This window comes from Eufriesea mexicana, unplaced genomic scaffold (genome assembly GCF_001483705.2).
Source record: "Eufriesea mexicana isolate 0111107269 unplaced genomic scaffold, ASM148370v2 scaffold8635, whole genome shotgun sequence".
Lineage (NCBI taxonomy): Eukaryota > Metazoa > Arthropoda > Insecta > Hymenoptera > Apidae > Eufriesea > Eufriesea mexicana.
Window position 1 is genome coordinate 9,413 of NW_016916370.1, and position 16,936 is coordinate 26,348.

General features: G+C 33.9%; 2 protein-coding genes across 2 annotated transcripts; one reads left to right on the forward strand and one right to left on the reverse strand.

Moving 5' to 3' along the window:
* Window positions 1-1,757: 1,757 nt before the first annotated feature.
* On the reverse strand, window positions 1,758-3,448 carry Dsk (Drosulfakinin). The gene is made up of 2 exons (XM_017907622.1): window positions 3,319-3,448; window positions 1,758-1,908 (listed from the first exon to the last, which is right to left on the reverse strand). Exons 1-2 carry the CDS (start codon window positions 3,444-3,446, stop codon window positions 1,758-1,760), a joined length of 279 nt encoding a protein of 92 aa, XP_017763111.1. The 5' UTR covers window positions 3,447-3,448.
* Window positions 3,449-9,312: 5,864 nt separating this feature from the next.
* On the forward strand, window positions 9,313-10,561 carry LOC108552932 (uncharacterized). The gene has a single exon (XM_017907628.1). It carries the CDS (start codon window positions 9,413-9,415, stop codon window positions 10,442-10,444), a length of 1,032 nt encoding a protein of 343 aa, XP_017763117.1. The 5' UTR covers window positions 9,313-9,412; the 3' UTR covers window positions 10,445-10,561.
* The last annotated feature ends 6,375 nt before the right edge of the window (window positions 10,562-16,936 follow it).

The window sequence follows — 16,936 nt, forward strand, 5'->3', positions numbered from 1 at the left end:
CATTGACTTTGACCACTGATATTAATATTCATTTAGATCAGAAATACAACATACCTTTCAATCTCAATGTATTCTCCATATCTTGTTGTTATAAGAGGCCATCACCTAAATTAATTGTATTCCTTTTTGTCTACCTAAACCATCTCCATTTTTTGAATCTTTATTTGACCATCAAAGATTTCTATCTTGTATGTCGTATGGTTAACCGATCTAGAATCCAATAGGCATATCATACTTTACATATTTGTATTGCTGCTTCAATTTTTTCTCGCTATAAAGTATAATTCTTGGCATCTACGCTGATGATATTCCATGAGTCAAATATTTTTCTACTGTTGCATATGCTTGTTTATTCCTACAGAATATCGTCTTCTCACAACCAAACTCTGCTATCACTACTGAAAGGTGGAAAAACAATGTCTCATAACTTACACTATTTAATTACAACTGAAGGTTATGTAGATACAAATACATTCTTTTCGTGATGCTTACTCACAATACTAACAAAGGGAAGTAATTGAGAGAAGTAGATCCCTTTAATTTAGTTAACAATACGTGTTTCTATTGAGACTGTCAGTCTTATTGTTCCGTTGTGGAACAAAGACAGGCCTGAAAGACCCCGTTGCGGCCTTCCAACGGTCAAATCCTAAGTGCCCGAATGACAAGACCATCAGAATTGTCTAACGTGCGGTATCGTCCTTGCGTATCGTTAAAAAGCTTCCTGTCTGTTGTCTTGACTGGTCCCAAGCACGCGAAGCAATACGACCCCAATTCCACATGGTTAGGCAACGGCATTTGGCATACAACTAACAAGGAGCCTACAGGTAGTCAGCATAAGATCGCGTATAGTCAGTGTAAGTTCGCGTATAGTCAGTGTAAGTTCGCGTATAGTCAACATAAGTCCGTGTATAGTCAGCATAAGTTCGCGAATAGTCAACATAAGCAGCATAAGTCCGTGTATAGTCAGTATAAGTTCGCGTATAGTCAGCACAAATTCTCATATAATCAGCATAAGTCAGCACAAGTCCGCATATAGTTAACATAAGTCAGCATAACGAGCCATCAATGGATATATTTCCAGAAGCGGTCATTTTCGATAAGGTCACCAACGCGCGGGTGATCTTCGTGCACGTTATCTTGAGAGAAGGGATTCCTGCTTCATCATCTTCGGTTGAAGGACATTTCTTCTTTTTAAGAAGAGTGATTCGCGGACCAGGGAAACATGCTTGTTCCCGCTTAACCAATCAGGGCACCTCCGTTAGCCCTTTGGTGGGCTCCCGATTTTCCTCAAATCGCTCAGAAAATGGAGTCTGTGAGGGTAATAAAAGTTATTATCAATAACGATGCCAGTGTGAAATAAAAATATTAAACTGCAATGTTTTGTTGTATCCTTTATTCCATATGTTTTTATATCCTTTAGTTCTACAATTTGTTTTATATAATAGATTAATACATACTAATTATGAATAATTATGAATAATGTTAGTGACAATTAACAATGGTTGATTAATCATGACGTCTTTTGTAAATTAAAAAATTGGTCATCTTTTCAAATTGTAATATATACATAGTTAAGTACCCTAATTAACTGACAAGGAAGAAGAAGGGAGAAGATAGGGTAATACAATATAGTAAATATTTTCAATGTAAAATATATTTCGTCTAGAGCCTAAACAAAATGTGACTCTTGCAGTAATGACAGTGAAACGACACTGCACGGTTGCGCCTATGATCAATTATTAGCGTCGTTGGTAAGGTTAATTGCGACTCCTGCCAAATCGCATATGACCATAATCGTCGAACTGCTCCCGTTTCCCGAATCTCATGTGTCCATAATCGTCGAACTGCTGTCGTTTATTTAAATCTACAGAATCTTCGTCCTCGCGAAACAAATTTTCCATACTATACCTATGCAGAAAAATATGGTTATAAGTAATCATAACAAACCATATAATATATAAAAGAAAAATTTGTATAACAAATGTGGTGCAATTTATAAAATTCAATTCAGTCAGTGTATTGCTAGAACGGAAAGTCGTGAGAAAATAAAGCGATGCGAAATGTAACTAGTTGTTATGCATCTAGTAACTTTCCTTAATACTGATTAACACGTTGATTACCACGCAACCTTTCACGATTCCGGTCAAAGAAGCCAATTTTATTTAATCGTGTTATATTATTAAGAACTTTATTTATAGTACATAGTAATAATGAAAAAGCTTAAAAAATGTTTTTCTCTTTTTTTTTTTTTTGTTTAAAACATGTTACGAATTATCTCGTAGTTGGTGTTCAAGATTGTTTTAAAAATTATCACAAATCATAAAAATGTTATTGTGTACGAATAAACTTGTATAAACTTTTTCTTTTCGAATTATACTAGAGTTATACTACGGGTTTCCTCGTAGCTATACAAATATGACAAATAAGGAAGGGACGAGATAACTCGTAGTAGGCGTCCTGGACAAGGAAACAACCTACGAGATATCTCGTAGTTGGCAGTCAACGTGTTAATTATGTTTATAATGAAATTATCGACAATTTGATAGAATAATCTAATAAAATTATAAGTAATGAATTTACAAGAGTTCTTAATTTATTTATGAATGTGTATAATATATATTTATTATGTACGCGACATACTATACAGGGTGTCGTATTTAAATCGACCCATTCGAATACCTTCGAAACTATTAATAATACCGAAAAATATTTTAGGCAAATGTTAGACGGTTTTGAAAGCTATGAATTTGATATAAGAAAGATTTTCCTAAGAGAATACGTAGAGGACGTGTGAAAATCAAATTTTTCTCCTTAAATAGCGTCATATATTCTTTAATACGCTAAATTGGTGCAAATTGTCATTTCCCGTGGAAAAATATTATGCCATTTGATACAACCAAAAATTATTAATTTAAAAGACGTTTCAATTTTAATGTTAGTAGCAAAATATCTTGTGAAATAATTATCTTTCGCCACAAGTGGTTTAGTATTTTTGTAGAAAGCAAGACAATTGCATCAATTAACGAATTAAAAAATTTATAGTTCGATTTAAATATAAAGAAATATATTTTTCTATTTAAGAAAAATGTACTCGTATCAAGTTATGTACTCTCTAAACCTATTCAACTTTTGGATTAAGATTTGATATAGGATTTTTTACTATCATCGACAATTTTGGTAACATTCGATTTATTACACGAATCACGTTGCACGTTTCATTTCGCAAAATTGTTTAACCGTTTAATCGTGTTCAGTACGATAATTGCAGCGAATAATTTTCATTAGACACATGTTGGATTGAAGAAATTTTATAGCTACCCTTGTAACGGCGAGCGACTACGGAATCTTCGATGCACATTGCTGATGAGTTCCGGGGCTGTTTCACATTTTTCAAAGAATAGCCAGATGACTGCCATCACGCAAGTCAGAGCAAAAGCTAAATTCATATCTGAAAAACAGAGAAATAGTTGTTTGCTAATCGAAAATCAGTTAACACCGGAACTACCAAACTAGTCGAAACGGTTTCAAATATTTTGCTTTTGTAGTTGCTGAAAACATGTAGCTATTTTTGGTCATAATGTTCGAATTTTGTATTAAAACGCAATGTTATGTACCACGTTATTTTCATTCTAACACTGTAATTATTGTTATTCGCGTATACTATATTTAAACACAGCACAGGTCTGTAGATCTGGTGTTAATTAAGAATAATCAATGGAGATTTACTATTTTGCTAATTAAGTACAATTAAGATTACGATTAGCTGCATTGAAAAGAGATTCGAGAACTTGTCTCTTTTTTCATAAATCAATGGAACAATACTTGAAAAATATTTTTCCGAAATTTCAACAAATACCGAAGTTTTCGTAAAAGTTTGGCAAAATTTGTTTAAAAATTGAAACGAAGAAGAAATTTTTAACACTTTAGTGAAATGCAATAAAATCCGAAAAGGTAAATGCCAAGGGATAGTGTCACTATACTTTAAACCTATTTTCCTCGATATCACGAAGCCTAAAATTCCAAATAAATTCCTCAGTGATTATTCCTAAAATTTGCATTCTATTTTTGTATTTTAATACACTTTCAACAAACGCAAATTGAATTTATCAGTGAAAAAGATGCATTTTTTCACAAACGATAGAAGCATTTAAATATTTCGGTCCTCCTCTTTTTTCTTCCTTTCTCTCTTTCTTTCTTTCAAAAAAGATATAATTCTAAAGCAAACGATCTAATGATAAATGTAAGAACATCTTTTTAATGACAGTGACAAGTACTATATTTCTCATCAGTAATAATTTTATAGCGCGACAAATTGCATTTTCTAAATAAAATTTTAAAAATTTAAAGAAAGAAAATTTTTCTTGCACTTTGATTATGCCTCTCCATACCGGGAAGAAATGTAATCCAATATGATTTGTATGTACTTCTTCTCCCAAAAACTTTTGAAATACCACTTACTTGTGCTACTGTTACGCGGAAACCACCCTTAACGTTACAAACGGTAATTACAATAAGGAAGAGGTACACTATGTTACCGTATATGGAACTAATTTCTTAAGGTGCACTACAGGACACTGGTCACAAAATCAACGGTTTACGCGTTATGGTAAGAAGAAATGGACGAATGCGAGCTGGTGGTTCACCTGTGTGGTAGATGACTGGAAATCGGCGGAAGAATGCACGGTCCACCGTTTTCACGTGGCTTTTTATACGAGAACTCCATCATCCCCTAGATCCCGGGGGAACGTTGAGCTCTTTGAATTTTAATTCACGTAGCTGTAGTCTGATAAACAATTTTCCTGGCTGCGTAGACACCTCCTCTGTCGACCGTTCAATATTCCAACATGGTATCCGATGATTGGCACCTCGAATAACTGTATTACCGTTTTACCATCTTTTCTCTCTATAAGACAGCAGAGGCCACTTTATCAGCACTCAGACCGCCTCAATTCGAGAAACTCTGAATAGTGTTGTAAATTGCTTCTGCCGATTTGAATGAGTTTGGTATACGACTTTTATTGCTCTCGACCTGTCGTCCATGGTATTCATTCATGGATTGGACAGAAGTGTATAAAAATATTTTTTTGTCCCGGTTAAGGGATGATTGATACAGACAGTCGGAGAGATAGATTTTTAGGTTAGGTATGTATAATATATTATACGATAAGATAGGATCGTACTCTGTGATTCCCGGCGTAATTTTAAAATAGTGCGGTATTTGGAACTTTTTGTTAACTAGGGTTCAAATATGGCACTGTTTGGATCTACAATAGGTGACAAAATGGCAACGCACGCTGTAATTTTTAGTACTCTTCGTGTGATTTTTAAGAGGAACGGAATTGATCATTTTTATTAATCGCTATTGGGATACTATTCATACGGAATATGAATACTGTAGTATCGCACATTTTCCACTATATACATGTGGGATTGGAATTAGTACGGCCCTGAAAGAATGTCAAGTGTGCTTGGGCTTAGAATAAAAGTGACCGTGTCCAAGAGGATTGACTGCAAAGAATGTTTATGGTAGAGTCGAGTGAAAGTTTAGAGATGCGTCCAGAGTGGTTGAAGTACCTGGCTCATCGAGGTTGCGTGGGAAAGGGGTATGATTGGAAAGGAAAGCCTGGATATGGAAAAGGACAGAATGAATGCTTTAAATAAGGGTGCAAGGGCGCGAGCAACTCCAGTCTTGAACGGTCTCCAGGAGTCTTTTGGAAGTTGCTAATAGTGTGCCAGTATGGCAGTAAAAAGTCAAAGTCGAACGTGTCCATAGCGAATCCCTCTTGTTTCATAGCTATAAATCTACGTATAAGCTTATTTTATTCCATTAAGAAGTAAACAACACTATTTTAGCCAATCCATCCAACCCGATCCTACATACATGTAGCTTTATGAAGGTTATCGAGAGAACAAGTATCGAAGATGCAAAGCCCAGCTCAGCTGGGAAGACCTTGGATGATGCGTCAGGCCCTTAGCATGACCATATTTGGTTATGTCAAGCGAAACATCGGAAAGCTTGTGCATGTGGGGTAAAAAGTATAAAGTAAGCCAGGACCGATTAGAGGATAGTTAATATCGAGCTAAAGTCGAAGACAATTGTCGTTGAGTTGAGTTGTAAGTAAAGTTAAGAATCGAAGTCGAACGTAGTTGTAATATTGTAATATTGCATTGAGCGTTGTAGTAAGTCAAGGAATAGTTCATATCTTTGTTGTCACTCTCACGTTTTCATATTATTATCACCAATAAATATTGTGAGGAACGTTAACAAACGAAGGAGTTTGAAACTATTTCTCTTGCCTGAATGTCGCTCGGTTTGTGGGAGCCTAATTAACAAGTCACCTCTGAACTATATTAGTAGTCGATGGCTCTCGACGTGATTTCTAATAAGCTTAATTAACCCAGAATTATAATCTCATCACGAGGCTAACGTGATTCTGGTTTCGTGTAACAACGATTGGAATAGCCACCCATAAGTCTGGGTTTAACTTAGGCTATCTGATGTAGGCTGTGAAACATTTATGCAATATTTACGTTCTCGTAGAATACGAGTTTCGAGAATTTAGAAAATATGCTCGAACCCATCGAGTCTATACTACGGAATAATAAAAATTATGATACATTTAAATGAAGGAATGCATGCATATAATATACGTATAATACGTTTTTGGACTACATTATGAACACTTCAAAGTATGGAGATACAGTGACCAATAAATAGAAATATTGAAATTAATTGAATTGGTTAACATTGGAATTTCCAAACTATTGTAGTAAAAATGACTTTTTAAAGGATTTTTTCTGATATTAAAAACATGCAGCTATTGAGTATTATTAATATAGAAACGTAATTATAGTTAATATGTATTTATTCATGTTCATCGTGTCACTTTAATTAATAATAGTAATAATATTTAATAATAATTATAATAATACCATTATTGTGCATGTATATCATATTTGTATATTACATGTACCTATTTCAGATTTAAAGTGTTAAATGGACCATGTATTCCCTATATTCAATGTATGAATGAAAATATACCTCAGTACATATTTATGCTTTCATAGAAACTTGAAGAAGCTCATCTTGCTGTGACATTAAATTATCACGATTCAATAAAAGTATGTCTTATCAATATACTCACTTTAACTGGTTAAAGCTTTTATTGAAGTCATACTGTCAACGTTACTGTTAACTAGTCATTTTCAGAAAGAACTAGATGTTTGACAGTGTTAATTTGACAATACCAGACCATAACAGTTACTTGTATTTAGTACTAATTTTATTTAATAATTACTAATTAACGTCAGTATAAAGCATTATTAATATTAAAATCCATTTTTCAAGTAGAATTAGGGAGTGTAACTAGGAATTACTTAATTCCCTAAGAACTGTGTTATCGTTAAAACCTGAAATCTATCAATATCCAATTTAGCTTATCAAAAATATTTACTCAAATTATTCAGAAATAATTCGGAGTTAGGATATCGATTAATCACCCGAAATAAATTTCTTTTCATCTAACAAGAGAGCATTCTGATGGAATTTTTGAGAAAATATAATTTTCAAGGAAATAACAAATAAAGGGATCTGAATAAATTAATTTAGAAGATACTAGCTTATAATATATTTTTTTAAGGGGAATGATATTTTGGAGAATAGCTTATATAGATAAACTTGTCATGAATAAAATGTACGATTTTTGTCTATATAACATTTTTACTAACTTTGAACGCTTTCTTAGATATGTATAATTACTGTTAAATAGAAAGACACAAATTAAATACTTTTTTAATAATACTTTTCCCGATAATATTTTATCAAAATCGATTACAATTTAAGAAACCTTCTGTGCAAATAAATACTTAGATTTAACGTACAATTTAAGAAGACTTAAGAAGACTTCAAATTAATTAGCTAATTTATTACATAATTATTATCACAGAAATGAAATTATATTTGAATATCGTTATTATTATTATGTATTATTTTCAAATAATATATTACTATATCAAAGAATATATGTATCTTTGTAATGGTTAAAGAAATTTTCTTTGAATTTTCTTTTGGCACTTACTTAGCTTATCTTACATTCAACGATACAATAGTGATCGTAAATGTAATTTTTCACACATTGCTTCGTGTAATTTTAAATTGCTTCTTTCCTAATTTAGTATTTCATATTTATTATTTTTCTTTTCTATTTATCACTTTTCAATTTGTTAATTTTAATATTGCGTGAATTTTGAATGTTAAATATTATTTAAAGTTATTTATTTTCATTAGAAAAATAGATAATAGTTCTACATAAACATTTCAATATATGTGCATTGAATGTAGCCTATGTATGTATGTGAATGTAGTCAATACATACAACTAAAATTACGTCGAGGTAGTATTGTCAAATGAAATACAATTATGAGAACGTAATTAATGGTCTGTCAGCAATAGTTAAAAGTATCACTTATTGCATGAAAAGTGTGCAATTAATTTTAACTTACGAACTTAAAATTAAGTCCTTAGAAAATATTGATTATTCAGGATAACATCGTTAGATTTGTAAATTGATAAAATATATAAATTGATATAAATAAAGAATAAATTATATAATTAACAAAAATAAAATATTATAAATTGAAATCCATAGAGCCACGAAAAGTCATAAAAAAATTTGCTTTCGTAATATAATATCAATTTCTCAAATTTCATAATTGCTTAACATTTTTTAAACGTAATAATTTATTTTCACTATTGCGATGTATTTAATACGATAATGTAATATAAAATAATACAAATAACGTAACATACAAAAAGAGGTAAATTTGATATAGATACGTTGCTTTTTAAATTGAATTTCAAAGTTGAAAAACTAAATGAACAAATCATTTCATAAGTCATTTCATAAAAATGATTACATAAATTATTAAATCGTTTCACAAATTATAATAACATAGAATACACGACGTATTTTCAGATTATCCACTCTTTGTTAAAATACCGGCTACTCGTGAGTAAACGTAACAGTAACCAGTTTACGCCCTCGTGTTAATCCACCAACGCCCGTTATCTAAGTTCACGCAATCAGGTCTTCCGCTCACTACAAACCTCGTAACCAACACGGACAGAATTTCTAATCGCGAATATCGCCACACAAAGACATCGAAGCGGGAAACCAAATTTCACGTAACTTTGTACGGAGTCATGGTCACGGATTATGACAGTTCCCGAATGGCTTCGGTATTTGCAGTGCTTCCAAGGTACACTATAAATCACATAGATGTCTCTTTGGAGATCCAATCGTTTCCCATCTTCTAACCCAAATTCATCGGTCGTGTCGGTCAGTTGTTTCCCCATTTTTGAGGAGCGTGTGACTATTTCTCGTCGTTTGGTGTTCGGTTATTAGCAGTGATCATGACCGAGGACGTTAGTGTTATGATACAAAGAGGCCTGTCCGAATGGTGGAGCGAGGAAACCGAGTATATCTTCCAACGAATCGAAAGATGGGCCGCGTATGCGAGAGGCTACAACCGACTGAGGTCTCAGAGGTTATCCAGAGGTCGCTTGACCATGCAAGGAGGCCAGGAACGACGCTGGAATATCTCATCCAACAAACTGGTCATCGACGATTCGTCCTGGAGCCCACGTTTTCACACTCTGAAGAAGTCCCGACGAAAATCTCGGCCAGAGGAAACCAAGATCAACTGTTGCGGGACCTTCAACTACCAGTCGAGTAGCAATCTGGACAGCTCCTGCTTAGAAACCTATAGATACGATCACAGCATTTATTTCAAGACGATTGGTGACATTAGAAATGGCAAGAAAGAGATCAGTGGCAGCAAGGACGCACAGGAGGATCGAGTTTCTATTAGCAGCGAGGAGTTAGTCGAATGGGACGTTGAAAGCGTGTCAGATTTTATCGCGAACCAACTACTGGAAGACAGATACACCGGCAATAACGACGAAAACGTTTTCGATTCTTCGGAGAGTCCTAGCCAGACCGAAAACCTCGACTCTGTCACTTGGCACAACGTAGACTTGTCTAAACTTGAGTTAAACGGGAACGAGGTTTCTGTTGCCACCATCAACGAGGAATGTGATGATAATAATTTGACAGTCTGTGAAAACCCGGAGGAAAGGAATAATAATTATGTAGGGAGCGAGGAGTCAGTTACAGATGCGAATTTGGAGAATCAAATACGGTCGAATCGCGTGGTCGAGGGTGAAAATAACGCGGAGAAAACGCAGGAAGAGGAAGAGGAGAACGAGGAGCAGGGAATAAAGAGGTTCCTTGAAATTCGAAGAACTAAAAGAGCGTATAGAACGGTTAAGCAGCTACCAATAGTAGGTGACAACGAAGTGCTTTGGCCAAGTGTTTTATTGAATTATACCAAAAACATCGACCCTTCCAATTCGCCGCATCATTATAATAAATTACGGAAATAAATTATGTCATCATTTAGTCGTTATGATCGATTACGGATATTAAGTAAAATTAAGTTTCACAGATGTTTAAATGTTTAAGTAACATTACACGTACCACACGATCACCTTTATCTCACTAACCACATTTCTTTTTTGACAGATGTACACTGGATGATTTGTTAATCACGATTTTGTTAACCGTATTCGTTGCGATTATATTTTGAAAAATAAATTTGATTTGTACATATCTCGTGCTGTGAAATTTATTTCTAGATTTAAAGAATATTTGTTTTTAGATTTCAAATGAATGCTATGTCTTCCGTACTCGTACATTCGAAGTATTCCATTAAACATCGAGTGAAGCATCCAAATATTTCAATAAATATTAGAAAAAGAGCCGAATTTTTCGTAGATGAAGGAAAACAAAACAGAAACAGGAGAATGAGTTATAGTCAGCAGCGCCGTCTCTAAAGATCACGGAGCCCAGGGCAACTACAGATGGCGAGACCAGTTATCCATTTTGAGGAATTAAGTAATATTTTTATATTAATGATAAGAATAACGAGTTCATGCTCAAGTAATAATAAACTCGACTAGTACTATTATAATAAATAATCTATCTAATATCTAATAAGAATTATCTAATAGCAATTCATCGTATAATTATTATATATTTAAGATCGTATTGGCAGAGATCGACTAGAATAATATCGCGATACTTAACAGAACAAAAATAAGCTTTATTAATAAAATAATGTATCACAATAGTAAATATGCAACACTCTAACAATTTTCTTCTAACCGACTTTTAATACTTCTGATTTAAAACTCTGCTGACTTCAAACTGACTTTCGATATTGACTTTAGAACACTGATTGATAGTGCCTTCTTTTGTTGGAATGTATGACAATACTACACTAATCGCGATACCTGTTAAATGTATTATGTACTTCTTCGACCTGGTCACGTGGTATTCCAACGAGTTTAATACACACCGTTTGTTTTCTTTGTTCCGTCTTCTCGATCTGATCACAGTGCCGATATAATACATTGTATACAGTTGAAGTGAAATCTTGAATATAATAATGAAACTTAATAAACCAAACATTAAAGACTAAATTGTTCAACATCTTTCATACTCAAGATGTCTTCTTTCGTACTTCAAACACACAGGATGCATTCATAAACTTTCAGTCGCTTCTGACACTCGACTTTGTCATACATGTAGGAATAGAATGAGTGCGGTCTTGCAGGCCTGATGAATGAATGTTTGGGACATAGAACGAAAGTGACCACGTGCAAGCGGACCGAATGTAAGGGATGTTCATGACAGCCGAGTGCGAGAAACGAGTGAAAGTTTATGAATGCGTCCTGTGTTTGAAGTACCTGGCTCACCAAGGTAGCGTGAGAAATGAGTAATCAAGAAAGAAAGTCTGAGTATGAAAGAAGACAGAGGGCAAAGTTTAAATAAGGGTGCAAGGGCGCTGTCGAATCGGTTTCAGTTTGTCAATTGTAAGTTTCAGTTTCAGTTTCAGTTGTAAGTAAGAGTTAATATTAGCAGTTTAAAATCATCAGTATTGGAAGTCAGTTTTAAATCAGAAGTTTTAGAGTCGGTCGTAAGAGAGTTGTTAGAGTGTTTATTAATTGTTATTGTATTACATTAACCCTTTGCAGACGAGCGTCACATATATGCGTTCAACGAAAACAACTGATAGTCTCTGACTGAGTCGAGAGACTCATAAATGTGTTCCACTTAAACGCGTTGCTATGGCCGAGAAACACAAATATGCGCCCGCCGTTGCGGCCCTAGGACCCTCACGTCCCAAGATAAGTGCTGAACTGTTTTATGTCCTTATTGTCAGCATCGCTATGAACGAAAATCGTGTTTAAGCAGAAACGAGCGCTGGTAGTTTTGAATGACTATCGGCGGCAGCGGCTAGGCCCCATGGATAAATCAGTTATAGCTGGAGGTATTAGCAATTGACAATACAGTACTGAGTATAGCCATCACCGCAGTACTACAGCAATCGTATTAATCTATTCTATGACGATCTAGATGGTTTACTCAAAACCGCTCCGTCCGCAAAGAATTAACATTAGATTTACGGAACCCATCAATTTGACGGATGGGTTGCTCCAATTATACAATGGTAACAGATTTAGTTAACTTATATTAAGACTATTAATATTGTAATTGTTTTTAAATTAAATTAATCGTTAAAAAAAATGCCACGTGATTTCCTTTACCTGTCAATTTGACAGGTGTCAAATATGTAGAAATAGGTATACAGATAGCGTCCGTATACCTAGTGTTAATGTAGGAATACTAGGGTTTGAGAGTAAATGCAAGGGAACACTTGAACCTACCTAGCTGATGATAGGCAATAAACAGCAACCTATGTTCAGGCCAAATGTTTAGTTTTTTGAGAGATAGTCAACGTGAAAGTCCTAGAATAATTTAGTTCACGATAAATTATATTTTTATTATTTACCACCGTCGTTTTACTGCCACCCAACAATCCTACACTCTTATGTAAGAAGGATTTTACTAACTAGTCGCTTTGCTCCTTGGTAACTGTTTTATTCCTTCAGTACGCTGGTCGGCTATTACCCCAAAAACGCATTCATCGCTGTTTTATAGGGTGTGTCCCCTCTCCGTCGCCTCGTTCTTCACGTGTCCGTAGCCTCTTCGGCTGAACTCCGGTTTAGACGCTCCAGCTTGGCGCCTAAGCACCTCCATCTGTGGCTATTATCCTTGGGCCTCGGCGATGCCTTTGTGATGACAGCCCACATGAATCACCAATAGAACTCCAAAGTCCAAGATGCAACCCTGTGACGGCAGCCGACACGATGACTATGACCGATGACTAAAGCTCTAAACTCCGAAATACAACCCCTTTCGAACCGCCTAGGATAAGATAACAGGAATGTATATATATCCCGACCCCAAAAACCGAATAAAGTTAGTTTTGCTCCAACTCTATATACGTTCACTTCTCTTATGTTATACCTACTCTACGGATAGTATCGCGTATAGAGGCCTAGTTTATTCTTCATCGTTGCAAGTTAGTCCCGTGACACCTTCCTAGAACTCCAACGAAGGGCTTTCTCCCGCCGAAAGACAATGGGCAACGGTGAAAGTTGCCCACATTTATTCTTTATATTTGCCAATGAAGCAGTATCCCTACATTTCTATGAAATTATTCATCGATGCTCATTCTAATGCCACATTTACAACATGATTGAGTAACTAGGGGAACCAAAATACTTGTAACTCACTCATTGTTTGATGTGAACGTTGTAGCTATTGATGCTGTAGTAGCTTAGAAACAGTTAGAGCGATTATGCCTATCATGAGGGCCAATTGTAGAACTACTGAATTATAGGTATATTCAAAGTATTCCATAAATTTGCAATTTAGCATCTTGAATTAAGTCACGTTGGTCACATAATAGTTCGTGACTAAGAAAAGAAATTTAATTTACGTTAATCTCTACACCTTACATCATTAATCTCTATTTCTTTATACCTTGACAAAGCTAACTGCATTATGTAATAAGGTTATGAAAATCCTATGAACAGGTGTTATATAAATTTGTCACGATTTTATGCTTTCCATCGAAAATTAATTTTTCATTCTCCCTGAAAATAAACACGTACTCATAGTAAGATCCTTTAAACGAATATGCGTAATTGTAAGGGTTATTGCTTTTGCAAGTATTGTAAAAAATTCTTAATTTATCAAATGAATTGTAGTCGTGATTATTTAAAAATGAAGGTCACGAGTAAATTTCATTTCTTAATATTGATAATTTTTTGGTAAAAATTTTTTTTGGATAAATTTTTAGTAAAAAGGGACATAAAATCCAATGCGTTAACAGTAGGTCATCGTATAATAATTCTAGTGCACTATTGGTTTGATTAAATTGAACTGCACACGAAGTAATTAGTTTTAAGTCACATAAGCTATACTGTAAACTATAGATTATATTATTATCGTTATTAGATTATTAATATTATTAAATTATTATTAGATTAATATTATCATACTAGTATTCGATTATTGATATTATTATATTGTTATTATTATTAGATCATTATATTTATATTATAATTATTGTACTAATACTACAATATTATAAATCCTACACGAAATTATAGCGATTATATTCTCGTTGGTAAGTTATTTCGCCTTTCAATATATGGGGTGTCTCAAAATTCACGCAAAAAGTAAATTTGATAGAAAACGTGGGTCTTTTTCTTATTAAAAATTGTAAATATTGCTCAACAATGAAGACACGTGGTTCTTTCCTCTAGCGCTCTATCTTTAATAACCCTGAACTGTCAACTGTCACGCTGTCTTTTCTTTTTCATTGGTAATATTCTATCGCACAAATGGCGCACAATTAAAGTCTTGCGTAAAATTTGGGACACCCTGTATATTCAAAGCACTTTAAAACTATAGGTGAAGCAAAGAATTTTGAAAAATTATGAAAGAAGCATTTCTTGTTTTATACATCTCTAAATGCAATTTTCTCATTAGCAACAAAGTATGAAAAATGAAAATTACCCGAAACACAAACTTATTATTTACAGGTTACTCAAATTTTTAAATAATTCGCATTGATTTGCGAATTTCAAGACCTGAAACAAATGGAGAAAAACAATTTTACAAATACCGAGAAATGTTGTAGACAGGTTTTATTGCCACAATTTTATTGTTGAAACTTACCCACGACAAAACAGCAGGAGAAGCAGAGTGTCGTCTAACAGTAAGTCAGTACTCTACTAGTATTCGTCATTTTACAAAAATAAAAAATAGTGAAAAGATGTACTTACAGTTTGGTTTCACAGAAGTCACATGCAGTGGTTTAGACGAGTGGAGATAGTTGCCAAAGTTACTTCAGAAAAATAAACAAAAGTATTTCGATTATATCTTATATACAAGGTGTCCAACCTAATACAAAAAAGAAAAAAATATCCGAAAAAAAACATTGATTCATTGAGATCATTTTGTCGGTTTTATTTCATTGCTTGCATCAATTGTTTCATTGTTGTCAATTTTTCGCACTCAAAGTCACGTGAAGGTCATCTTATTATAGGTTCTTGGAGTTCTTTTCGAGCTTCTTTGTAATATAATATAACAATAAAAATATATCTTTCCATTTAAATAAAATTTCAATGACCTTGAAATTTCGAAAAATATGACCTAGAAAAAGATCATTTGTCTATTATAATATTCGGCAAAACAATGGTGAAAAAATTATTCTCCTCTGATCATACTTTCTGTCATAACAGAGAGGCGAAATATTTCAGATGCTCGGGTGAAGTGGGACACCCTGTATAATCGAAAACGTTTGGGACAATGGCTTGATAGAGATGAACACATTTGCGAAAAAGATAAGACAATGACACTTAAAGATAATAAACGTTACACGATAACGCATGGGCTCATGTATTCAAAACTTACCGTCAAAAACTTCGAATATTGCACTCGAGACGCGACTCTCAGTCGCCATTTAATCAGATTCTAAAGATCGATGTTAATTAATATATGAAATTTCAAATTACCCAATGATGCGTGGAATGTCGAAGTAAAATAATTCTACGTCTTAATTTGTATACGATTTCTTATTTACTGTTTTAAAAATATCGTCAACTTTAGGGCAGAAATGCCTCGAATTACTATTTTTCTGTAACGAAAAGAGTCGCCGAGGTTAAAACACCAAATTTTATAACAAATAAAATCAATTTCCTTATCTTATATCCACGGTTTTCCAATTTTTCGAAGGTCGAGACGTTAATACGTTCGATGCTTGCAGTATTTTTGGTGCATTGCAGGGCATGATAAACTGTGGTACCGCTGCGGGCGGCGAAATTTCTAACTACGCCCCTGCTTAGTACTATTAAGCTCCAAACACATTATCGGCCCGGTCACGGTCCGTGTAATTAACACTAAACCCATCACGACCGGTAAAATGATCGATACGTGGAAAAATGAATGGAGAACTTCAAGGAAAATTCAATGAAGGATAATACATATGACAAAAGAAATATCAAAAAGTCAGACGAGCAAAACGATGACACTAAATGCAGAATTTTTTGTGAAAAATTTAAAACAGATGATCGTTTAGGCTGCGATAGAATTAATGTTAATATTTTCATATTTATTTTTCGAATCTTAATTGGTTTCTCCTTACGGATTAGTCGTGGATATTATATTTAAATGAATATATTAAATATTTATTGAACAATATTATAACACAGGGTAAAAATTATCGGTGAAATATATCTAATTATGTTTACTCTTTCTTACGATATTCGTCCACACGTGGACGACGTGAATTCAATGATTTCTGAATTACCACTTTCTCATTTCTTCTCTTTTCTTTCATACATTACATGAATATACACAGTCTATACTACACTTCATTCATTACACGCATACATGATCCACTCATTACTTCTTACATCAATATATATATATATTAAAATCTATGTCAGTCATTACCA